Source organism: Schistocerca nitens, chromosome 1 (assembly GCF_023898315.1).
Source record: "Schistocerca nitens isolate TAMUIC-IGC-003100 chromosome 1, iqSchNite1.1, whole genome shotgun sequence".
Classification (NCBI taxonomy): domain Eukaryota; kingdom Metazoa; phylum Arthropoda; class Insecta; order Orthoptera; family Acrididae; genus Schistocerca; species Schistocerca nitens.
In genome coordinates this window covers 923,129,821-923,156,761 of record NC_064614.1, presented here as the reverse complement: position 1 = coordinate 923,156,761, position 26,941 = coordinate 923,129,821, and the positions used below count along the sequence as shown (strand labels likewise).

Genomic DNA, 26,941 nt, shown 5'->3' with positions numbered 1-26,941 from the left:
TGAGAATAAACTTTATAAACCTTTACCAGCTATTCCTGAAAAATATTAAGATGTCATGAAGCTTGCCAAGATGAATGTACCAGCCTCAAACATGGAATTTTATAATAAGGTGGTCTTTGACAGAACTGTTGTGGATGCTACAGCCAGTACATTAGAAGGAGAAACACAATGAACTTCTTATTAATTTTCAAAGCTATGACTTATATCAGGGCAACCATTTTATTGCAATTCTGTAGACTCCTCATAATATTCAGTAACTAGTAAAGTGCTAGTAGTTATTTCCTCATTTACTTATTTATTTGAAATAATTTTCACAAAACAGGGTTGTTTAATGCAAAGAGAATGACAAGTCCGAGTGAATAAATATCATAATAAAGCTTGGTTTGGTTATGTAATAAACTATTACAGTGTACTGGTGGCCCATTGGGCAAAGACAAGACTGATAAAAATATTTTTACAAGTTGTACACAGTTTCTTATGTTTTACTTGAAAATACGTAAATGTGACTTACCTGGTTATTGCAGCAATGCCTTCCATTGGAATTAGTCAAGATGTACAACTATCTAGGTGTAGTATCTGGTGGGGGATATGAGATGAGATGTCACTTATGATCAATAAGGAAAAGGATAGATTGCTACTCACTCTAAAGATGACCTGTTGAGTTGCAGGCAGACATCATGAAAAGATGGCACACATTATACCTTTCAGTCAAAGCCTCCTTCAGCAAACACACACACACACACACACACACACACACACACACACACACAAGCAAGTACACTTCTTGCACGCATGACTGTTACTATCGGCAGCTAGCCACTGATGACCATGATGTTGAGTACTGTAATGCACCTCTTTTTCCGGGGAACAAATATTAATCATTATCAGTAGTAGTATATTAAGCTACAGATTATCATTTTAAACCTGTGTGATCTCCCTGGTGTGCCTAGTCGACCACAAGTCCCCGTCACACTGTTCACTCTAACAACAGAGTACATACAGGGTTGAAGACATGGAGAAAGAAAGGTATCATCACAATTTGAATTTAGAGTAATATAGCATCCTTACCGTTATTGGTCGTTGTTGCTCGCTCATGGTCCAATGATGAATCTAGCCATCAGCTGTTTGTTAAATCAATTTGAGGTCCAGGGTGTGTATTCTGCCGCGTAAGAACTGACACTTATTGAAACTTCCAACTTTTATTTTATAAATGCTGATTGTGACGATATTCAATAATTTTCAATGTAACAGCTTTTCCAATACATCATTTCGTTCCCTCTATCCTTGACCTTCTCAAAGCAAGCGTGTTACAAGATGTCGCAACACCAACTGCCCATTGCCTCTACACCCGCCAACCACCGGCTCCTGTTCACAGAGCTTACAAACTGTGCAGTACTGCCAACCTTGGTTGTATATCGATATTTTACACATTGCATGTATACATATATGAAAAACATAGTATGAAAAATGAAAAGTGTTTATAATATAGTTCTGTGGCAATATACCTCATGATTGTCCTCGTATTAACAGTTTCGTAACAAAACAATAATATGTTTATGTTTACGTAGTTAAAGTTCACTTGCTCCTTCAAGTTGATTGACGGCACCGCACACCTTGCCAGCCGGTGGTATTGGTAGGTTCAGTAGTCCGTTACATTACAGCACCCTCATCTAAAATCATCACCATCACTATCAGTAGCTCTGAGGAGAATGCGACTGTCATGTGAATAGTAATTTAGAGTGGGGCAGGAAAGGGGGAGGGATAGATAGCAGGGTATGGGTGAGGGGAGAGAAGAGCACTGTTTGGCAGGGCATGCAGGGACTAGAGGAGGTGTGGCGTGTGTGGTGGGGTGAGGGGGAAAGCCCACATCAAACCCTCCAACCACGAACAGTACGAACATTTTGACAACTGCCATCCCTCCCACATCAAAAATTCCTGCCATACAGTCTTGCTACCCAGGGACATCATAACTACTGTGACAAGGACCCCCTTTCTCAGTATGCAGGTCTCACCAAGGCCTTCATGAACAGGCACCATCCCTCAGACCTGGTCTGCAAACAGATTTCCCGTGCCATTTCCCCACACATCCCCTAGCCTCCCACCAACCCCAAGTACCAGCTACAAAAGCCTCCCCCCCCCCCCCCCCCTGCCCCAATCACCCTATACCACTCCAGATTGGAACAACTGAACCACATCTTTCATCAGGGCTTTGATTACATATCATTGTGCCCTGAAATGATGGATGTCCTATCCAAGATCCTGCCCACCCTTCCTAAAGTGGTGGTTTTTCACCCACCTAATGTCTACATGATCCTAGTCCATCCCTATTCCACTCCCAATCCCAATCCTTTGCTAAGGTATCATATCCCTGTGGAAGACACAGGTGCAAGACCTGCCCAATCCACCCACCCAGCACTTCCTATTCCAGTTCTGTCACAAGTTTATCTTACCCCATCAAAGTTCATGCCACATGTGAAAGCAGCCATGTTGTTCAAGTATAAAAGCTCTGCAGCAGCTGTTGCACAGCTTTAATATTGGTATGACTGCCAACTAGCTGTCCACCAGGATGAATGGCCACCACTAAACTGTTGCCAAGAGCAAAGTAGACCACCCTGCAGTGCAACATGATGCTGAACACTACATACTTGATTTCAATGGCTGCTTCAGAAGTCAGGCCATCTGGATCCTCTCCTTCACCACCAGCTTTTCGAAACTGTGCAGATGGGAGTTATCCTTACTACACATTCTCCTCTCCCAAAAATAATCTTGGCCTTAATGTATGGTCACCCATTGTCCACACACCTTATACTCAACTGTTTCAGCTCCCTCGTCCTATCATCTCATCCCTTTTCACATTCTGTCACCCTCTTCATGTGCTGCCCTCTGCCAATGCACCTGTCCTTTCCATTTTCCTGCTCCTATGCTTTTTAGCTCCTCTCCTTTTTTGTTCCTTTCCTTTTCCTCTCCTTTCCTTTTCTGCTCCTTTCCTTTTCCACTCCCCAATCCCCCCCCCCCCCCTGCCCCCTCCTCCCCACTCAACCCACCACTCCTCCCATGCCCCACCTCCTGTTGCTGCACCTGGCAGTCTCTAGTCCCTACATGCCCTGCCAGAAAGTGCACTTCTCCCCCCCCCCCCCCCTCCAGTGCCCTGCTATCCTGCACCCTTCCCTGCTCTACTCCTGATTGCTATTTATGTAACAATCGAATTCTGATTGGAGCTGTCAGTGGTAGCAGTCATATGAGCATGAGGTGTGCTTGCTTGTGTAAATGCGTTTGTGTTTTATGTGCTGAAGAAGGCTTTGAGGAAAGCTACAATCTGTAATAATGTTTCCTAATGTTGTTGATATTCCAACCTAGAATTTCTGTTGTTTAATGATCACATATGTTCAGTCATAAGTAAAGTTGGTGGCAGAGACTTTGCTTCATAAGTATGCTACAGGGAAAGTACAATCAGTCTACAGAGGAGACAGCTTGTGAAAAGGTCACCTGATCCTTCCTAGAATACTGCTCAAGTGTGTGGGATCTATACTAAGTACAATCAACAGAAAATATTAAATGTATACCAATGAGGGTAGCATGAATAGCCACAGGTATGTTCACCCCATATCAGAATGTAGTAGAATTGCTGAAAAACCTTAACTGGCTGAAGCTTGAAGGTAAGCACCAATTATCTCATGAAAGCCTACTTAAAAATTTTAAGTACTAAGATAAAGTGAGGTATCTGTGAATATACTTCAGCAAGCTGTATGGAATTGCCATAGAGGGCACAAATACAATATTAGACTAATTACATTACACACAGAGTCATTTTAACAGTTATTCTTCCCTCAGTTCTAGTCTGAATGGAATGGAAAGAATACCTGATACATGGCATTATTGGAAGTAAACTCCACCATGCACTTAGCGGTATTTGTAGAATATGGATGTAGATATAGAAGTAGTACTTTGTGCTTCTGCCAGGATAGCCCTTATCTTACAAAATTAGTTCATTGGAAAGTCCATTTATGGTGTTTGCTGTAGGGCACTATGGTCCCACGGAACTTTTGCCACAGTGAAAAACAGCCAACACCATATGTACAGCTTAAGACAAATGTAATATTAAATTTGAACAGCCATCTGATTATGGACCTGTCAGTTTGAAAGCAGTAAAGACACTACCTGATCTTAATAAATAGCTTTGTTATTAGTGGCTGGTTTACTTTCTTACTTTCTTGTAAGAAATACTCTTAGCCATACTTTTAATTTGGAGTGAATTATCACATATTTCTGAAACATACATAATCTAAATCTAGTTTTAAATGTAAGCAGCTATCTGACTATGAACCTGTCAGTTTTAAACCAATAAAGACACTATTTGATCTTAATATTATTAATAATAGCTGGTTTTTGTTTTTACTTTTTTGTAAAAAATATTCTTTGCTTTACTTTTAACTTGAAACAAAGTACTCTACTGTTCTGAAATCATATATGACCAACTTCATCTTTTCACGATCATGTCAGTCCTGCACAACCACACAGAGTTTAAACAAAATCTGTGAATATGTGTTTTATATATCTGCATGTCTTTTTATTCATTGACAGTTTATTTATTACATTTTAATATGTTAATTGTTACTTTCTTTTTAATACAAATAGGCCTACCAGCAGCAACTTGAAACTGCACTTGTGGAACTGCAAAAAGAAGATCCCAGCTTAAGGGTTTCAGTCAATGAAGAAACTGGGCAAACCGTATTAGCAGGTTCTTATGATACAAAGAAATCTAGTTGTAGTAAATTCATAGAAAAGTTGCTTATAAGCTTAAAATTCAAAGTAATGCTCAGGAGGAGATGATAGTGCATATTGGTTTCTGACTGTTCCATTCATTAAGCCAGTGTGCCTTTTGTTAGAAAGAACATGCATCTATTCTAAGAATTTTCAGAAAATTGGCCGTGAATTTCTTTCATGTTCATCATTTGCAACCTTATCTCTGCTGTTGCAGAGTATTATGAGGGTTCGAACTTTAATAGTGGCAATTATTTATTTACAGCTCGTACAAAATAGATAGGTGTTTCAAAGTTTTACTGAACTTCAAAGTAGTCACCAGCATTGTGTATAACCCGTTGTCGGTGATGTGGAAGTCATAGGATAATCTTATCAGTGCAAGTTGTGTTGACAGTTCAAGCAATGTGGTCTATTACCCGACAAATTTGTAGCAGCTCTGAAGCAAATGCCATGAAGTGTTTCCTTCAGTTTAGAAACTGAGTTGAACTTACAAGGGCTGAAGTCAAGGGAGTGCAGTAAGTGGTATAGAACTTAGCAGCCCCATCAGTCAAACAAATCAGTAACAGCTTGCACTGTACGTGCTTGAGAATTGTCCTGCAAAATGATGGTCAGGTCCTGCAGAAAGTGTCATCACTTCTGTCTCTATGCTGTTCATTTTTGGAACATAAGCTATGACCAGCTTAGAGACAGAAGTGATGACACTTTCTGCAGGACATGACCATCATTTTGCAGGACGATGTTCAAATATGTACAGTGCAAGCTGTTACTGATTTGTTTGACTAATGGGGCTGCTAAGTGTTATACCACTTACTGCACTCCCCTGACTTAAGCCCTCATGAGTTCAACTCAATTTCTAAACTGAAGGAAACACTTTACGGCATTCGCTTCAGAACTGCTACAGATTTGTTGGGCAATAGACCGCACCGCTCACTTTGTCAACAAAAGTGGCACTGCTAAGAGTATCCAACAACTTCCATATCACTGGCAACGTGTTATACACAGTGCTGGTGACTACTTTGAAGGTCAGTAAAACTTTGAAACACATATCTGTTTTGTACGAGCTGTAAATAAATAGTTGCTGTTATTAAAGATCCAACCCTCGTATTTTTCCAAAGGCCTTGATGTCACGTTCACATCTGGATAGTAATTCTGACTTATTATAACTTCCTGATTCAAAGTCAGATGAACAATATGGAAAGGACTTGGAGAAAGTGTTAGAAGCAAAACATGTTTCAGCCATCAGATTGATGAACTTCACTGGTAACTTCTATGATTTCTTTGTACTACTGTATTGTTATTGTTATTATAACCTGCACTTTGGTTTCAGGAATGGGAGAGCTTCATCTTGATGTAATAAAAAATCGCTTAGTTACCGACTATAGAATACCAGTTGAACTTGGTCCTCTACAAATTGCTTATAAAGAAACAATAACAAACAGAATTCAAGATTCTCACACAATACAGCACAAACTTGGTACAGTATTTGGATTTTGCTTCATTTATTGTGTTTTATTATCCTAATATTAGAAAGAACTTTTCTTCTAGATTAATTAATGTTATGTTAAGTGTAATATCATTTTTTCCATCCTGAAGGGCACAGAGCCAAATAAAATGTTTAAATAATGATATTGTTTCTAAACTTGAATCTTTCCAGAATAAATGTGTGAAAGATTTTCTTTACATATATGCTGAATGTTGAAGTATAGTTACCCAAATATGCTAATACATCATAATTACATGGACTTACAGGTTTGATACTTAAATTATCTGACACACATCTTTAGGACAGAGATTAAAATGTGCAGATGTGGAGAAAATAACTGGATTCACAAGCAAAATAAAATAAACAGTTATAACTTCCATGAGATTTTCTGTTCTTTTCTAGGGTTTAAAGAGGAGGATGTGACTCTGGTGCAAAATAAGTTCTTCAGACAGACATTAGTTAGAAAATAAAAAACTATAAAAATTACTTGTAACTCCTGTTAGCTCAAACACAAGTAAGAATGTTTGTCGTAAACAGCCACCTGTTCTTGGAGTACTTAGATAATTGGCAGTTACCAATATCATCATATGAATTGTAAACAACAAGTAATGTAACAATGGAAATTCCAGAGTAGATTATCAGTGGATTAAACTTTTCCTTTCACCATCACTTTTTATAAATAAGGCTATTAACATGCAAATTATTCCTTAGAATCAACCATGTTGCACGGTACAGCATGCTTTGACCATTGGGTGGTCAAACTTGGCCTTGACCACAGTTCAGTGATGAATTTTTAAGGCAGTGGAGATCTGGCTGATGTTTTAAGGTATGTGTAGAACACCACACCAGCCGTGCTTAATTTATCAGCTACATTCATTGAACAGCCTCAAGTGAAAGGTGCCTAGAACCTTGGTGAATGCCTTAGTACATAAAAAACTGAAACTATTATCAAACTATTAGCCAAAGATATGACCAAGAACCCAAGAAAATTCTGATCCTATCCAAAACTGTGAAAGCAGGTCTAAGGCTTCCATCCAATCACTATTTGACCAGTCTGATGTGGCATTTGAAGAATGCAAAATGAAAACCAACATTTTAAATTCTGCATTTAAGAAATCATTAATGCAGGAATGTTATAGAAGCATCACTGGTGTAGAGAAACAACTAAAAGAGTTGAAAATAAATAAGTCACCAGGTCCGGATGGAATCCCAATTTGGTTTTACAAAGAGTACTTTACAGTATTGTCCCCTTATTTAGCTTGCATTTATGGCAAATCTCTTACCCATCACAAAGTCCCAAGTGACTGGAAAAAAGTGCAGGTGACTCTTGTATATAAGAAGGGTAAAAGAGCAGGTCCCCAAAATTACAGACCAATATTTGTAACATTAGTTTGCTGCAAAATTCTAGAACATGTTTTGAATTTGAGTATAATAAATTTCGCAGAGACTAAAAATCTTATGTCATGATTCAGCATGGGTTTAAAAAGCACTGCTAATGTCAAACTCAGTTTGCCCTTTTTTCATATGATATACTGTGAACTATGGGTGAAGGGGAACAAGCAGATTCCATATTTCTAGATTTCCATAAAGCATTTGACATCTTACCCCACTGCAGACCGTTAAAGAAGTTATGAACATACAGAATAGGTTCCCAGATACCTGTATGTGATGAATCAAAGACTTCTCAAGTTATAGTATCCATCATGTTGTCCTCAATGGCAACAGTTCATCAGAGACAAAGATATCATCAGGAGTGGCCCAGGGAAGTGTTATATTATTTTCTGTATGCATAAAGAAACTGGCAGAAAGGGTGCACAGCAGTCTGCAGTTGTTTGCTGATGATGCTGTGTGGTGTATTAAGGTGTCAAAGATGATTGGCTCTAGGATGATACAAGATGATTTAGACAAAATTTCTAGTTAGTGTGATGAATGACAGCTGGCACTAAATGTAGGAAATGTAAGTTAATGCAGATGAGTAGGAAAATGTTTGGATACATTGTTAGTAATGTCCTGCGTGACACAGTCACATCATTTAAATACCTGGGCTTAATGTTGCAAAGCAATATGAAATGGAACAAGCAGGTGAGGACTGCGGTAGGTTAGGTGAATGGTCAACTTCAGTTTATTGTAAGAATTTTGGAAATATATATGTTTTGGGAATGGTAGTGCTATCTGTTCTTGAATATTGCTTGATTGTATGGGATCTGCACCATATCATATTGAAGGAAGACGTCAGAGCAATACAGAGGTGGGCTGCTAGTTTCTTACCAGTAGGTTTGAACAACACGCAAGTGTTACGGAAATGCTTCGGGAACTCAAATGGGAATCACTGGAGGGAAGGTGATGTTCTTTTTGAGGAACAATATTGAGAAAATTTACAGAACTGGCACTTGAAATTGATTGCAGAACAATCCTACTGCTGCCTGCATACGTTTTGCTTAAGGACCACAGAGATAAGATACAAGAAATTAGGGGTCATAAGGAGGTATACAGACAGTTGTTTTTCCCTCACTCTTATCTGTGAGTGAAATAGGAAAGGAAATGACTAGTAATGATACAGGGTACCCTCTGACACACAGTGATTCGCAGAGTACGTAGTGTAGATGTAGATGTCAATATAGATGTGTATGACAACACTCCGCAATGTCCTACATACCTCTCACATAAGGATGTTCAGTGAATTGTATAAGTATTGTAAAATTAAGATTTATTAAAAACCAAAAAGTGAAACACTGATCTATCACAAGCATTGGCATAAGGTGCAGACAAATGAAACAAAACATTCATTCAATTTTTTGTTCATGATTTTGTTTTTACACAGTCTCTTGTATGTAGAAGTTCTGTTAAGTAGTACCGTGTGGAGAATGATTGGCTATGAGTATTTTGTATCAAACATGTTTGAAATAAGGAAGAAATTTGATACCAGTATTAAGTATTTCTTATTCAAGTGAAGTGAAACCAAGTAAGGAGGATTTTCTTAACCAAACAAATGCCGGTGTACTGAGAGTCCTCTGCCTGCAGCTACAATCGACAAAGTAAGAAACGCAGTCCGATAGCCTAAAAATTCATATAAGCACAGAATATTTCTAATAACGCAATCATGTTGTATCAATTTAAAAATTGTTTTCATATGCATATTTAATAATACTTAGTAATTTTTTTTTACTACAACACAACTGTAAATCTGTGTGCCAGGACTTAAGGGTACCGGTTGTGAGTAAGGTTTGTTAATTATTGTTATAGTAAGAAATTTCTATGATATTGTTATTGGTCATAAAAACTAATTGTCTGTATTTTCTGTTGCATGAATCACAATGGGGAGCAAGTAATGCAAAAAGGCAAAATTGAGGAGAAAATTTTTGAAAGGAATAAAAATTGGAGCCAGGTCACGTAAAATTTTCCGTAGTAAGCTATTTTGTTCGATGCAGCAAAGGTAGGACAGCTACGCAAGTTGCTTGCATGGTTACGCTTGGCAGCACCTCTTCTGATGTAGATAGAAACCTTTTCCTCACTACTCCTTTCCTTGAATTTTATTTGCGAGAAATTTACAGGAATTTTTACAGGAACTTTTCAGTGTGATACATATTGTCAGAAAAAACATAAAGAATAGCAATACAATAGTTTGCACATCATAATAGACATAAAAAAGGCTTTGACATTACACAAATTACATTTATCAAGTGTAATAAATAGCATATGAAATTTTAACATTTTTGTGAAAGTTTTATTTTTCACATATTCATGTAACATGGCCGAAAAATATATGCCCATTGTTGATAGCGATAGTGAAAATGCAATCAGCCGAGATGGTGTAGAAGTGCATGATTGAACAATTGAAGTTCAGGTGCCATGCATGCCTACTGCAGAAAGTTTAATTACATCAGAGATGAGTGTCACAGGTGTGACAAATGATAGCGACACTCCACAGCAGGATAACCTTGACAATACAATGTTTACAATTGACGAGACAATGTTATGCATCTCCCTGAGTGACATACCAATCATGAATCAGTGATTCCAATATGAATTTTGACAACACGTTACAAAACACTACTTGTTCACAACACAAACATTAACTTGGGAAGTACAGCTGATGGCAGTCGTAGTAGTACAACTGAAGCACTACTGTGGCATATATTATCTTACATAAACTTGAAATTTGATAATATAAACATGGAATTTGATAATATGAAACACAATATGAATACCAATTTCAGTGATATGAAACAAGATATGAATACCAAAACTGATAATTTGACAAAGAATCTGAACACAGTCACACAATATATAAACACAGTAAAACAGCAACAAAACACTGTTACACAAGATCTAAATACAATGAAGCAAGAACAAAACCAAAATTGAATGAGATAAAAAACGGGTAAATCATGAAGTACTTTCTGGAGTTAACATTAACATTACAGACTTAAAACAGAAAGTAGATTCTTTTAATGGCCATCATGATTGAATACAGCAATAGATAAAGAAAATCACAGACACGCACACAAACATTGAAACTACTTAAAACCAGCTGGTTTCGACAGTAAGAAAGGTAACCACTGTCATTAACAGACTAAATAGAGACTATGAAGGTGTATCGATAACTCTAGAAGAGCTTACTTTAAGGGTAGCAACATTAGAAGTTGACTCAGCATGTGCTAAAAGGGAGAGAGAGAAGGTCAATGAAAACCTGAGTGATATTAGTCAAGCTGAAGCAGGTACATTAGATAAGGGTAATACCCTTACAGTGAAGTTAGTAACCAATTGCATGATATACACAGAAATAGGAAAGGCTATTCAGAAAAAATAAGATGAAATAGTCAACAAGGTAAACCTTAATGTATAAGCTGTGGAAAATAGGACCTGTAATCTTTTAGAAGACGATATTATCGGATCTCGAAATATGCACACAAATAATACACAGGCTACAGTGAACAAACCACAACCTGTTGTTATTTATCCACAAATCATCACTGGTCCCACAGCAGGTAATAGTGATTGTTGTAGAGTGCAAAATATAAACATACCCACAACTCCAATACCTGAGCAATTACCAAACGGAATTACTGGTAACTACAATATCCACATAAATACGACCAAAAATGCCAGACAAAGGTTTGCTGACACACTGAAATTTTCCTACATTCACTACCGAAGGTAAAAAAAATGAATCCCTTAGTATTTATCAGTGCTTCTCATCATGTATTTCCATGCAACTGGACAGAAGCAAAGAAATCAGATTTTTCATGGGATATATGCAAGGTAACATTCTTTTATGGTCAATTGAAGTGGATGAACATTGCAGCACTTATATCGAATTTGAACAAGCTTTCCTCAACAAATACTGGTCTGAGGTGGTGCAAGAAAGACTCAGACGCAAGGTTTTCAACCCCGCACCATTCAATGGCAAATACGGTAGCCTACGTGGATACTTTGAAAAATACCTGAACAAGACACACTACTGGCAAACCCAATATCACAGGTAGACGTGTTAAAATTTTTGAAAAGTCATTTACCACCACACATTAGATAAAAAGTAGTCACAACGACAGAGCACAACACTGAATATTTTCTGTCAGTGCTTGATCCTATCGACTTCTATGAGGAAAGACCTGTACGCATTAGAGCAACAGAAAATCAGGCACAACAACAACATAGTTATGTAAATCAGTAAGTAAAATGTGAACTAAACACACAGCTAGGATGGTACACACATGAGCAAAGTCACATACCCAGAGGTAATGAGTATGGTAACGGGAATGGAAAAAACAAATGATTTAAAAGAAATTTTCAGAACAACAGGGGTAATTTCAACACACAAGCAAATTACAATTCACCATCACAAGGTCCTATGTCAGACATAAACAGAAACAGTCAGCCACTGCAGTGGCTGATGCACGGCAACATTGCCTCCATGTCTTACGCTGTACCGCAGCCAACCTTTGGGCAGCAAAATAACTGCGAAGCAGCTAATGACACAAACTGACGCAGTACATACACAATGCAACTAACTGAAATTACTCCAAGTAATGAATTAAGTCACACCACGCCATTGGAAAAGACCAACCAGTCGTAGTTAAGCCCCAGTCGACCTCTCAGGGAATGGGGGCAAAGCAAAACTACAAACATGTTTCATAAGATATGACAAACAAGGTGACATCAAGGATGATTTGTATCAGCGTGAGTTAGATACAGTAGAAGTCCAAGAAGAACAGATATAAGCAATCATTAAGGTGAAAATATTTAATATTGACACCAAGTTAATTTTAGATACAGGTTCAACTACAAATCTAATGTCAAATGCATTTTTTTGTGAATTGAAGAAGGGACGCAAATTTCAACATTCTCTGTACAAAATTGCAAGGTGCAAACTACTACAGGCAGTAAGACTAAATTGGTTAAGTATCAGTCATTTATCTATTACAAATTGAACAACTTAGAGTGAAGTGCAACTTTCTTATAATTGACAAACTTATAGTTAATTGTCTTATTGGCATGAACACATTTAGAACATACAAAACACAGATCAACATAGGTAATGGTAAATGCCACTTTTATGTAAAGAATCAGATTTTTTCTATTGATTTAGTCAAAACACCTAATGAAAGTAACAAAAACAAACCAGAGTCAAATGTAGTATTATAATATTCCTTTCCAGGTGTATATTTCACAAAGAAATATGATACTGAACAAGACGCAAATACTGAGGTTAGCTACGAAATGGTAGAGCAGAAACTAAGTGAATCACAGGTACTAAATGATATACAACAACAAGAACTTTCTAACGTGCTATTTAAGTATGCCGATGTTTTCAGTAAGGCGCCATGAGTAATCAAAGACTATTAATTATAAATGTGAAGTCTATCCACATGAAACATTTTGTGTAAGACATATCCTGTTCCATGGGCAAAACGAGAGGCGGTAAGGGAAGAGATCAATCACATGTTTAAATGGGGAATTATACAACCTTCATTTGCACCCAACTGTAATCCTATATTACCAGTAAGTAAACCAGACGGTTATGTAAGATTAGTTCTCAATGCTAGAGATATCAGTAAGATTATAGTACCAGTATGCATAAGACCAGACAACTTTGTAAACAGTTTCTAAAGTTTTACAGTACAAAATATTTCAGTATGCTCGATCTCAAGATATCCTACTGGCAAATAAAGCTCCACAAAGAATGGCAAAAATAAACAGCATTTGATGGTGGAGGCATAAGTTACAAATTCCGTCTTCTACCCTTTGGACAAAAATCCTTGAACCAGTAGATGAGTATTTCCTTTATTCCTTCCCAAACAAGGAGGCAGCGCCAAGTGTAGTTAGGCCAGCAATGCGTGATGTTTTGGTCCTATTTCAAAGGTTTTTCTCCCTCCTCTACCTAAGTAGGAAATGATCTCCCATAAGTGATCAAAGCCTATCTATAAAATGAAGCATAAATGTATCATATGTTTGTATTATGTCATAATAATGTGATATGTAATTAACTTGTACATGTGATGTAAATGAAGAGAAGTTGAAACTAACAAACAAACTATAGTAACAGAACACAGTTAATGAAAAATTTATGACATTTTAAAACTTAAGAAATTTATGTCTATAGTATAAGCGATGGATGGAATGTCAGCCATACGTATAATCTATCAAGTTATATACTTTTGTAACTCAATACTTGTATGAATTTTCATTGGAAACCAAACTCCATATGAGGAAATGAACTTTAAGGACAAACAATTTATACAATGTTTTGGATGGCTGTATGTGTCTTTCAACAAATGGATGGTCAAGTGTGGTGACATTACCATGTGTGGGCAATGGAATAATTTATGAGTATTGTGGCTCACAGTGCTTGACACTTTAACAAGTGAGCTAGAGTTGTTCCAGCAGGTACTTACCTTATTGCTAGATGCTGTTGGTCGGGGTTCTCTCTGCTGAAAATGCAAGTACAATGGGTAATAATGATGCCCGGGCCACAAAAATTGGCATCTTCTGCCTCAGCGTCAGATTTTGAACAATAAGCGCACACCCACTGCACCCAGAATGAAGACAAATGCCACAACAATTCTTTGATATGTGACACTCAGGTGAAAGTGGACACTCAATGTGAAATCAACACTAAGAAAGCAAGTGCACACATGTGCAACATTAGCATCTATCATGTTGACTGTTAGCATCTAGCTCTAAGACGCCAAATCGGCCAGTGTGCCAGCATGAAACCTGGCAGCGAGAATGAAGCAAACTGAACATTATTGTTAGTGCACTGAATTCAAATATGTAATGGACTATCATATTAGGTATATAACCTTTTAATTTCTTGTAGAAATTTTACATACATAGGATAAGCTGACATATCCATTCCATTAAATAAAAGGGAAGCCGACAAATAAAGGGCATCGACCCCTATCGACCCCTATCAACAAATGTAAATATATACATGAAAAAAAACCTGTACATCTCCATAACATGTCAATGTACAGTGTGGGGGCAATTGTATAAGTACATGATTAAAGACCCCTTGGATATCCTAAAATTAAAATTTATTGTTAAGTAGTGCCGTGCGGAGGATGACGGGCTACGAGTATTTTGTATAACATGTTTGAAATAAGACAGAAAATTTATACCAGTATTAAGTATTTCTTATTCAAGTGAGAAACCAAGTAAGGAGGATTTTCTTAATTCTGACAAGTGCTGGTGTACTTGGAGTCCGCTGCCTGCAGCTACAATTGAAGAAGTAGAAACAAAGTCCGATAGCCTAAAAATTCATGTAAGCAGAGAACATATTTAATAACGCAATCATGTTATATCAATTTAAAAAGTGTTTTCATATGCATATTTAATAATATTTAGTAAAATATATCTAAAAAGAAAGATGATGAGACTTACCAAACAAAAGCGCTGGCAGGTCGATAGACACACAAACAAACACAAATATACACACAAAATTCAAGCTTTCGCAACAAACTGTTGCCTCATCAGGAAAGAGGGGAAGGAGAGGGAAAGACGAAAGGATGTGGGTTTTAAGGGAGAGGATAAGGAGTCATTCCAATCCCGGGAGCGGAAAGACTTACCTTAGGGGGAAAAAAGGACAGGTATACACTCGCACACACACACATATCCATCCACACATACAGACACAAGCAGACATATTTCTGCTTGTGTCTGTATGTGTGGATGGATATGTGTGTGTGTGCGAGTGTATACCTGTCCTTTTTTCCCCCTAAGGTAAGTCTTTCCGCTCCCGGGATTGGAATGACTCCTTATCCTCTCCCTTAAAACCCACATCCTTTCGTCTTTCCCTCTCCTTCCCCTCTTTCCTGATGAGGCAACAGTTTGTTGCGAAAGCTTGAATTTTGTGTGTATATTTGTGTTTGTTTGTGTGTCTATCGACCTGCCAGCGCTTTTGTTTGGTAAGTCTCATCATCTTTCTTTTTAGATATATTTTTCCACGTGGAATGTTTCCCTCTGTTATATTCATATCATAATATTTAGTAATATTTATATACTTTGTTTTATTACAACACAGAATGTTAGCAGTAATGGCAGTTAAAGCATTCAGAACAGGAACTGAGGTGGTGATTGATACATATCTTGGAATATTGCAACATAATCAGATTCAAAAATACACTAGCTAGAGACAGTTGGGATAGTGCCTGTCAGTTAGAAAGACCTAATAATAAATGGAATGAGAGTCATTTTAACTCTTTTTGTCCAATTAAAACAAAAACATTTCTCAATCAGTGAGATAAAGAAGTTAAATTTAAACAACCAGCTAGATTAGTCATGCTTAGAGAGAATATCCATGACCTCTGTACAATGTGCAAATCATATGGGCTGTTCATTTTCAATGAAATATGTATCAGTGCTAAGTAAAGTTTCAAATCAGAACAACCAAATCTCAGGTACCAAGTCCACAGTGAATCAGTAGCAAATGTAAGCCATTGTCCTGGAATCTCATGAACAAATACTGTAAAACATTTACAAACACACCTGGGAAAGCAATAAATATCAGATTTGTAGGTCAACTGATACAAGACTAAAAAACTGTTTATAATATCCTTAACAAGTATTTTATCTTCCTAACTGGCACCATAATTCCAGACACATATCCACTTAACATCCCAATACTCTGCTACACAACAACAAGGGCTTTGAATTTGAGGAAGTAAAAGAACAAGAAGTAGTAAAATAATTCTGCAGCTAAAAACACACATACAAGTGATTGGTACAGTCTCTCCACCTCAGAAATAAAAAATTCACAAATATTGTAGTTAAACCAGTCACATATCTCATCCATTGTAGCATGAAAGAAGGTATGTGTCCTAAGGTACTGAAAAGGAGCATTGCAGAGCAATACATTAAAAAAAAAAAAAAAAAAAAAAAAACTCTTCGAGGATGAAGCCTCAAACTACACATCAGTATCATTGATTCCTACATTTAGTAAGATTTTTGAATCAATAATGCCGGCACAGCATAGTGCCTTTTTCGCTAAAAATGGTCTCCTCACAGAAACCCAACATGAATTTCAAAAGATCGCAACACAGTAACAGCTGTCACAGAATTTCTGCATTAAATTTATAACTATCTGGATGAAAGAAAGCATACTGTAGGCATATTTTTTGCTCTCAAAAGGTCTTTGACCTGATGAAGCATGCAGTTCTCTTGCAGAAACTGAGGGCATGCATATCATGCACATATTTGTTAAATTCTTATCTGTTGTTGCGGTCTTCAGTCTGGGGAGTGGTTTGAAGCAGCTCTCCATCCTACTCTATCCTGTGCAAGCTTCTTCATCTCCAAGTAAGTACTGCACCCTACATCAAAAATGGCTCTGAGCACTATGGGACTCAACTGCTGTGGTCATCAGTCCTCCAGAACTTAGAACTACTTAAACCTAACTAACCTAAGGACATCACACACATCCATGCCCGAGGCAGGATTCGAACCTGCGACCGTAGCAGTCGCACGGTTCCGGACTGCGCGCCTAGAACCCCGAGACCACCGCGGCCGGCCACCCTACATCCTTCTGAATGTGCTTAGTGTATTCACCTCTTGGTCTCCCTCTAAGATTTTACCCTCCACATTGTCCTCCAATACTAAATTGCTGATCCCTTCATGCCTCAGAACATGTCCTACCAACTGATTGCTTCTTCTAAGCAAGTTGTGCCACAAATTCCTCTTCTCCCCAATTCTTTTCAGTACCTCCTCATTAGTTATATGATCTACCCATCCTGTCTTCAGCATTCTTCTGTAGCACCACATTTCGAAAGCTTCTATTCTCTTCTTTTCTAAACTATTTACTGTCCATGTTTCATATCCATGCATGCCTACACTCCGTACAAATACTTTCAGAAAAGGCTTCCTGATGCTTAAATCTATACTCGATGTTAACTAATTTCTCCTCTTCAGAAATGCTTTCGTTGCCATTGCCAGTCTACATTTTATATCCTCTCTACTTCAACCATCATCAGTTATTTTGCTCCCCAAATAGCAAAACTCCTTTACTACTTTAAGTGTCAGCATCACCTGACTTAATTCGACTGCATTCCATTATCCTCGTTTTGCTTTTGTTGATGTTCATCTTATACCCTCTTTTCAAGACACTATCCATTCCATTCAACTGCTCTTCAAAGTCCTTTGCTGTCTCTGACAGAATTACAATGTCATCAGCGAACCTCAAAGTTTTTATTTCTTCTCCATGGATTTTAATACCTACTCCAAATTTTTCTTTTGTTTCCTTTATTGCTTGCTCACTATACAGATTGAATAACATCGGGGAGAGGCTACAACCCTTTCTCACTCCCTTCCCAACCACTGCTTCCCTTTCATGTCCCTCGACTCTTATAACTGCCATCTGGTTTCTGTACAAATAGTAAAGAGCCTTCCACTCCCTTTATTTTACACCTGTCATTCCAGTCATCATTGTCAAAGCTTTCACTAAGTCTTCAAATGCTAGTAACATAGGTTTGCCTTTCCTTAATCTAAGATAAGCCGTAGGGTCAGTATTGCCTCAGGTGTTTCAGCATTTCTACGGAATCCAAAATGATCTTCCCCGAGGTCGGCTTCTACCAGTTTTTCCATTCGTCTGTAAAGAATTCATGTCAATATTTTGCAGCCGTGACTTATTAAACTGACAGTTCGGTAATTTTCACGTCTGTCAACACCTGCTTTCTTTGGGATTGGAATTATTATATTCTTCTTGAAGTCTGAGGGTATTTCGCCTGTCTCATACATCTTGCTCATCAGATGGTGGAGTTTTGTCAGGGCTGGTTCTCCCAAGGCTATCAATAGTTCTAATGGAATGTTGTCTACTCCTGGGGCCTTTTTCCAACTTAGGTCTTTCAGTGCTCTGTCAAATTCTTGACGCATTATCATATCTCCCATTTCATCTTCATCTGCATCCTCTTCCATTTCCATAATATTGTCCTCAAGTACATTGACCTTGTATAGACCCTCTATATACTCCTTCCACCTTTCTGCTTTCCCTTCTTTGCTTAGAACTGGGTTTCCATCTGAGGTCTTGATATTCAAGCAAGTGTTTCTCTTTTCTCCAAAGGTCTCTTTAAGTTTCGTGTAGACAGTATCTATCTTACTCCTAGTGATATATGCTTCTGCATCCTTATGTTTGTCCTCTAGCCATGCCTGCTTAGCCATTTTGCACTTCCTGTTGATCTCATTTTTGAGACATTTGTATTCCTTTCTGCCTGCTTCATTTACTGCATTTTTGTATTTTCTCCTTTCATCAGTTAAATTCAATATCTATTCTGTTACCCAAGGATTTCTACTAGTCCTTGTCTTTTTACCTACTTGATCCTCTGCTGTCTTCACTATTTCATCTCTCAAAGCTTCTCATTCTTCTTCTACTGTGTTTCTTTTTCCCGTTCCTCCCAGTCGTTCCCTAATGCTGTCTCTGAAACTCTCTACAACCTCTGGTTCTTTCAGTTTATCCAGGTCCCTTAAATTCCAACATTTTTGCTGTTTCTTCAGTTTTAATCTACAGTTCATAACCAATAGATTGTGGTCAGAATCCACATCTGCTCCTGGAAATGTCTTACAATTTAAAACCTGGTTCCTAAATCTCTGTTTTACCATTATATAATCTATCTGAAACCGTCTAATATCTCCAGGCCTCTTCCATGTATACAACCTTCTTTTGTGATTCCTAAACCAAGTGTTTGCTATGATTAAGTTATGCTCTGTGCAAAATTCTACCAGGGACTTCCTCTTTCATTCGTTACCCCATTCCATATTCACCTAATACTTTTGCTTCTCTTCCTTTTCCTGTTATCAAATTCCAGTCCCTCATGACTATTAAATTTTGGTCTCTCTTCAGGATCTGAATAATTTCTTTTGTCCCATCATACATTTCATCAGTCTCTTCATCATCTGCAGAGCTAGTTTGCATATAAACTTATACTACTGTGGTAGACATGGGTTTCATGTCTATCTTGGCTACAATAATGTGTTCACTATGATGTTTGTAGTAGCTGACCCATGCTCCTATTTTTTTTTATTCATTATTAAATCTACTCCTGTGTTACCCCTATTTGATTTTGCATTTATAACCCTGTATTCACCTGACCAGAAGTCTTGTTTCTCCTGCCACCAAACTTCACTAATTCCCACTGTATCTAACTTTAACCTATCCACTTCCCTTTAAATTTTCTAACCTACTTGCCTGATTAAGGAACTTACATTCCATGCTCTGATCCATAGAATGCCAGTTTTCTTTCTCCTGATGATGACATCCTCCTGAGTAGTCTCCACCTGGAGATACGAATGGGGGACTATTTTACCTCCAGAATATTTTACCCAAGAGGACACCATCATCATTTAACCATACAGTAAAGCTGCATGCCCTGAGGAAAAATTATGGCTGTAGTTTCCCCTTGCTTTCAGCCTTTCATAGTATCTGCACAGCAAGGCCGTTTTCGTTAATGTTACATGGCCAGATCAGTCAATAATCCAGACTGTTGCCCCTGCAACTACTGAAAAGGCTGCTGCCCTTCTTCAGGAACCATGAGTTTGTCTGGCCTATCAACAAACACCCCTTCATTGTGCCTGCACCTTTGGTACAGCTATCTGTATTGCTGAGGCACGCAAGCCTCCCCACCAACGGCAAGGTCCATGGTTCATGGGGCGAGGAAAATCTTACTTGTTTACCTAAAAAACTGTAACAGTGCACAAAAATAAATTATCAAAATGGGGCAAGAGAAATCAACAGATTCTAAAGTCCTTGGTGAAGAGAAATCAACAGATTCTAAAGTCCTTGGTGTGGACTCGTATGGCAATCTTCCATGGGAAAATCATGTTAACTAGATATGCAGGAAAATAAGCAGTGCATTGCACTTGCTTAGCTAACTGTACAAAATTGTTTGTAATAAAATACTAAAAACAGTTTACTTTGGGATAATTTTCCCATTTATAAATTATGGAATAGAGCTGTGCGTATATGCTGCTGAACAGAATACTGGTACTAGAAAAGAGAGCTGTTAGGCTGATACATAGTCTGGGATACAGGAAATCCTATTGTGATGCCCTTATCAAAAATAAATATATCACTGTATAATTATTGTCTACATATTGACTTATAACATTTTTTGTAAGCCATCAGGGCAACATACCCAGATGTTATGATGAACATAATCACAACATAAGAAATAAGCGTGATTATCATAGACAAAAGAACAAAATTAAAAATACCATACCAGAATTTATATATCAGTGACTCAATGTGATACAACAAATTGACAGAATAAATAATAGTGTATGCTGGCAACCCATTTAAAATAAAATTAAATACTTGTCTTGTAAATAAATGTCCTTATTCACTGAAATAATTCTGTTCTGTATATAGCACGTATTAACCTCTGTAGGTAATACAGTAGACGCCAAATTATTTGGGGTGAATGCAAGGGAGAAGATGCACAAATAATTTAAAAACAATAATAATCAAGATATTTTCGAACATGTATTCCGTGTTTGAAAGTTTCTCCATGTTCTTTGCATAGGTATTGTTGGCCTGTGTATTTCTTAAAATAGTCTATGATGTTGCTTTGCTTCTGAGAGGAGGTGACTTTTTTTGCACATAATTTCAAATTTTTCTTGTAGCAATAATGTCATTATACTGAAACCCCATCTGCACCATATGATATAGAAGAGTGTTAACAGATTCCAGTGCGGTACAATGACTGAAAAGGCCATTCTCTTCATCACCACTTTCACATTCATATTCATTGTCCCCTTCTTTGTTTTGTTGTGAAACAGCAGTCACAATTTTGGTGACACTCATGTGCCGGAAGCCAGATTTAGATGTGTCAGTCCTCAGCCAGTCATTCAAGTTTTTTTCATCAACATCCTCAAAACCATTTAAGCCAGTCACCAGCTCATTATTTGTGCAGTTGATATTTCTTCATTACTGAAACCGTGAAAATCACTTTCTTCTATACCCAGAAGAATTTTCCTCTGTGATCAAACTAGTGTATGTGGCTTTACTTCCTACCAGGCATCAGAAATCCCATGTATGGAATCTGGAATTGTCAACTTCTTGCATAATACCACCAAATGATCATCTACTAGCATTCGCAGTAGATCAGCCCAGTTTAATTGTTGCAATTATGCTTTGATCCATTGGCTGTATGATGGCAGTCATGTTAGGAGGTAAAAACTTAGTTATGATGGGACCATCATCATGTAATAGAATCCTTTCATTGTGATGTTAACAAGCAATAGAACAGTCTTCTGTGGCAATCCTTTCACCTCTAGAAACTGTCAAACCTCTGGTACAATATGTGTGTGAAACAAGTTTTTGTAACTTTCACTATCCATCCATACTCCTTTTTGATTGTAATAATGTACAGTGATATCCATAGGTGTGACGTCCTTGAACTCTGAGGCCTTGTTGATTTTTTAATCTCTAATAGTTTCACTTTGTTGTTTCCAGAAGCATTAGTGACAAATTTGTAATGCATCCTTTAGACTACTTGTATCTAGGAGTATGAACTTTGCTCATAAAAGCAAGAGTTCTGGTTGGTAGATATTTCCTATATGGACCATTTTTGTCTGCATTATAAATTTTGTCTGTTGTGAAATTGTCTTCTTCCACAAATTTCTGGTACTCTTCCTGGAAGGAATCAGTTGCCACAAGATTTGAATTAAGCCGCTCTCCTTGCAGTGTAAGTTCACAAATCCCATGATGTTTGAAATTGGTCAGCCATCCAGATGAGGCATGAAATCTCCCTGTAACCATAGAACTTCATGAAAAACTTTACTTTTTTTTGGCACACATCATGCCTGAAACAATGACACCTTCTGATCATTTTTGGCAAAACCATTGCAAGAGAGCAGCATCTGATTCATCAGATGTAGATCTCTTGTTGCTTTATTGTGCAAATGGTCCAAAACAAGAATTGAATTCCCTGACAAAATACTGTGTTTTCTGCAGATTCTTTCTAATTTCTCAAATAGTCTGCATTCCAGTACCACAAATCAGCACTTAGTTTTTTCAACAATTTTCCCCTTCTCAAATCTTTCAGTTAACAGTAATTTCTGTTTTAATGTCAACACATGTTTCTTTTGCTCTCCATCGTATGTTTCACAAATTTCTTTTAACTTGCTTTGTTGACACTTAAATGCCAATTAACATCAGAAAACTGAGTTTGTTTTCATTGTACATGGAATATGCTGGCCAGTAAAAATATAAATGGTATTCTGTTGTCATGCGACAATTGTTTAAGCAACGGAAATTGCACTTATTGTTATATGATGGGTTGTTTCATATTGTTTGGTAGAGAAAAATATTGCACATCTCCCCTACTCCCAAATAAACTTCAAACAGGATAATCCACACACAAATAATTGGGAGTACACTTTATGTTATGTATTAAACCTTTGTGCACAAATATGTGTACTATATACCTTTGTCACAATATGACATTTGTAAAATCCGTAATTTGATAACTACATCAAAAATAAACACAAATAAATAAATAAAATGCCAAGCAGAAGCTATGGCAGAGGTAATATATGAGGTGGTTGCCTTCACAAATGGAATAGTGATGGGATTGAAATGGGATGCACTAGATGTCTTGAACTGGGATTGTAAAAAAAAATGTGACCCGTATAGTGACAGTCTGACCCCGAGAGATAAATAAGAATAAACTAGGATATTTTGTAAGTTGATTGGGAGGCAGACTACCTTTTAGGAAGAGGAGTGTGCACTGATATGAAACTTCCTGGCAGATTAAAACTGTGTGCCGGACCAAGACTCGAACTTGGGACCTTTGTCTTCTTTTCATATCAGCGCACATTCTGCTGCAGAGTGAAAAATCTCATTCTGGAAACATCCCCCAGGCTGTAGCTAAGCCATGTCTCTGCAATATCCTTTCTTTCAGGACTGCTAGTTCTGCAAGGTTCGCAGGAGAGCTTCTGTGAAGTTTGGAAAGTAGGAGACGAGGTGCTGGCAGAAGTAAAGCTGTGAGGATTGGACATGAATCATGCTTGGGTAGTTCAGATGGTGGAGCACTTGCCTGCGAAAGGCATAGGTCCCAAGTTCAAGTCTCAGTCTGGCACACAGTTTTAATTTGCCAGGAAGTTTCATTTTTGGGGATCTATTCCTCACTTCAGGACACAAGAAAAGATAGTCAGAATCATTGTGAAGGATGCAGTGCAGTTGCTCTAATCAGGAATGATAATTTGAAGTGAGAGAGTGTACCTTTGTGGCAGTTTAGTGAGGTCTGGTTGAATTATTATTATCATGACAGGATACAACAAGGGAGATCTGTTTGTGAACAAGAGGCTGTGGTGAAGGATTTGGGGTGGAGGGGTTAATTAATTATTTTATTTGGGAGGGGGGTTATTAGCAACACCATACAATTAATGAACCCTCTATTTAACACTGGGTTTTGCCCTGCAGCTTTTGCAACTCAGTCATTAAAAATACAAACAGACCAGTTCACTAAGTACCTTCACACTGCCTTCAGGTACTGTGATGAATTACAATCTTGTGAAAGAAAGGCAGCAGCTGGCAGCACTTACCCAGCAAAACTTAATTTGTGTGTGCAAGTATGTGTTCATGTGCTTGTATGTTCTCTCAAGGACAATACATGTTTAAAACCTGAGCAATAATGTTTTTTTTATATATAATTCTGTCTAATGCTCACTGCTTCCCCTACACAGTAACTGATTCACTTTTCTCATATTAGGTTTTATATTCCAAACTGGAGTTTTTATGAGAAGGAAAGTTGCTACTCACCATATAGTGGAGATGGTGAGTTGCAGATAGGCACAACAAAAAGACTCTCTTACACACACACACACACACACACACACACACACACACACACTCATTCACACAAATGCAGCTCACACACATGACAGCAGTCTCAGGCATCTGAAACCACACTGTGTATGTGTATGTGTGTCTATTGTTGACGGAGGTCAATGGCTGAAAATTTTAATTGTGAGAGTCTTTTTGTTGTGCCTATCTGTGATTCAGCATCTCCCCTATATGGTGAGTTGCAACTTCCCTTCTCATAATATTGTCACATTCCATCCTGGATATTCCTTTGTTTGAAACTGGAAATTTTGTTATGTGTTCATATTTATATTTTCTAATTACATAAAATTAATAATTTCAGGAAACAAACTGCAGAATGTCACACTTACATTGTCATTGACTCCTGATGCCGAGAGAAAAGGAAACAGCCAAGATTTATTAATTTTTGACCGGAGTCCTGATAGTGCAGCAAATATAGATTCAATTCCTTCAAAGTATATACAGCCACTCAAACAAGGAGCAGTTTCTGGATTGGCACATGGACCCAGGTTAAACTGTCCAGTAAGTCCTTCCTTTGTCTCTCTACTTGTTTTCTAACATTTGGAAAATAATTAAAAGTATGTCTGTAAAATTTCCCAACATCTACCTAACTCCAAGACAAACACATATAAAGACATAAAATTAATGTCTTTTAGAACCAATAGCCCTTTCTTCCATCAGGTAAAGATTATAGGAAAAGAGATTGATAAGGCTTAAGAATACAGGAAGAGTTACAGAATACATCACTCAGGACTTCATCCCAAGGAAGAGTTAACAAGCTGCACGAGAAGAAAAATGGATTATCGACAATGGATTAAATTTGAAAACATGGGTACTGAAATGGCAAAGAGGGTAGTAGCCAAGCTCAATATGAAAGTTAATATGAATAAAATGAGCTAAAAGAAGAGAACAAAGCTAGATATTAGAGGAATTGGAAAATATGGACCAAAATTAGGGAAATTGACAGAAAAGACAAGGAAAAGCTTTGGCAAAAGAAGAATGAAATAGAAGACGAAAATTACCTTAAATTGAGAAAAGGCAGATATTGTAGAGCAAGTTCCCATCTGGCATTTTGTTCCTATAATTATCCTATCACAAAGCTCTCCTTCAATTTCTTGATGGGATGAGCTAAGGGAAGATATAAAAATGGCATTGAGAAGCCAAAGTGACTCAGAACGTCAGATTACAAGAGATGTAGAAGGCATAACAAATGAACTGAAAATAACAGTGAATTGTGACTGATGAAATTCAGACCCTGAAGTGTTACTGGGCTTCAGGCAGTTGCCAAATCAAAGGAAAAAATTAATAACTGGAAATAAATGGAAAATAAACCAGTAATATTAAGTGAAAAGCAGATTGGAAGGGAGGAAACTAATGAGAACAGCATCAAATAAACTATAAAATGTAACAAACATAATTGTTACTATACAAACATAGCTTTTCCTGGTACATGATTAGGTTACAAAGTGCACTGGAATGTAACCAGGTTGTGATGTAATCCACGACCAACCAATATTTCTGCAGCCAAGTCGCCTGCCATTCTCATTAGCATCTGCAAGAGATATACTTTATGTAGTGTAAATTTCATCCACAGACGTGAATGTTACAGACTTAAAACTGATGTTGATCATTGTCATGGTCTTTATCACAGTAATATTTCCAGTGTAAGGGAGAGTTTCCCTGACTGTTATAGCTCTCTGGAAATTTTACCAAATCAGTGAGATGCAGGACTAAGGGGAACCTGTAACTCTCTTTCGAAATTTATTTACTTCTTTTCTCTTATCTGCTACTTCTAAAAAAATGTATTCATTTGAAATAATGGCCAAATCATAAAGAAATGATGGAATCCTCTATGTTGACATATACTGCAAGATGATGAGTAAAGTGATGGTGACTTTCTGTCATAGATTTGTTTGGTTGCTGTAGGTAAGTTTATCGCTTATATTTATCCGAGTAATAAAACACGTTGTAGTGGACTGACTGATATGCTACAACATGTGAGACTTCTAACTGTCAATTCAGATTTTAATTTTATTGATTCCTGCATATTTTTACTGAATATTTTAAACTGAACAGCTGTCCATGTATAAGTTAAGTGTAGGATTGCTCACGAAGAAAAACTATGTTGAGTAATTCCATATAGACAACTTGATTATATGTGGAGCACAGGTGAGTAAATAATTTAAATTAGTTGCTAACAGAGGCTTCATCACAAACTTGACTTAAAAAAATTAGAGAACAAACTCATATATGACTTTAAAAAAGCTCCGATGAACTGAGGATAGATAGCTACTCATCACACAGAGGATGTACTGAGACGCACACGTGCGCTCGCGCGCGCGCATACACACACACACACACACACACACACACACACACACACACAC

General features: G+C 37.5%; 1 protein-coding gene across 10 annotated transcripts in view; it reads left to right on the top strand.

Moving 5' to 3' along the window:
- Window positions 1-26,941, top strand: part of LOC126192659 (ribosome-releasing factor 2, mitochondrial) — a 253,755-nt gene that overhangs the window by 155,273 nt on the left and 71,541 nt on the right. For all 10 annotated transcript variants that reach the window (XR_007538482.1, XM_049932628.1, XM_049932619.1 and 7 more), the window contains 3 exons: window positions 4,636-4,738; window positions 6,089-6,235; window positions 24,877-25,076. Coding sequence is in view for 9 of the 10 variants with exons in the window: in XM_049932628.1 (XP_049788585.1) it covers window positions 4,636-4,738; window positions 6,089-6,235; window positions 24,877-25,076 (450 nt within the window). In the remaining variant the exon portion in view is untranslated. The remainder of the gene's footprint in view (window positions 1-4,635; window positions 4,739-6,088; window positions 6,236-24,876; window positions 25,077-26,941) is intronic.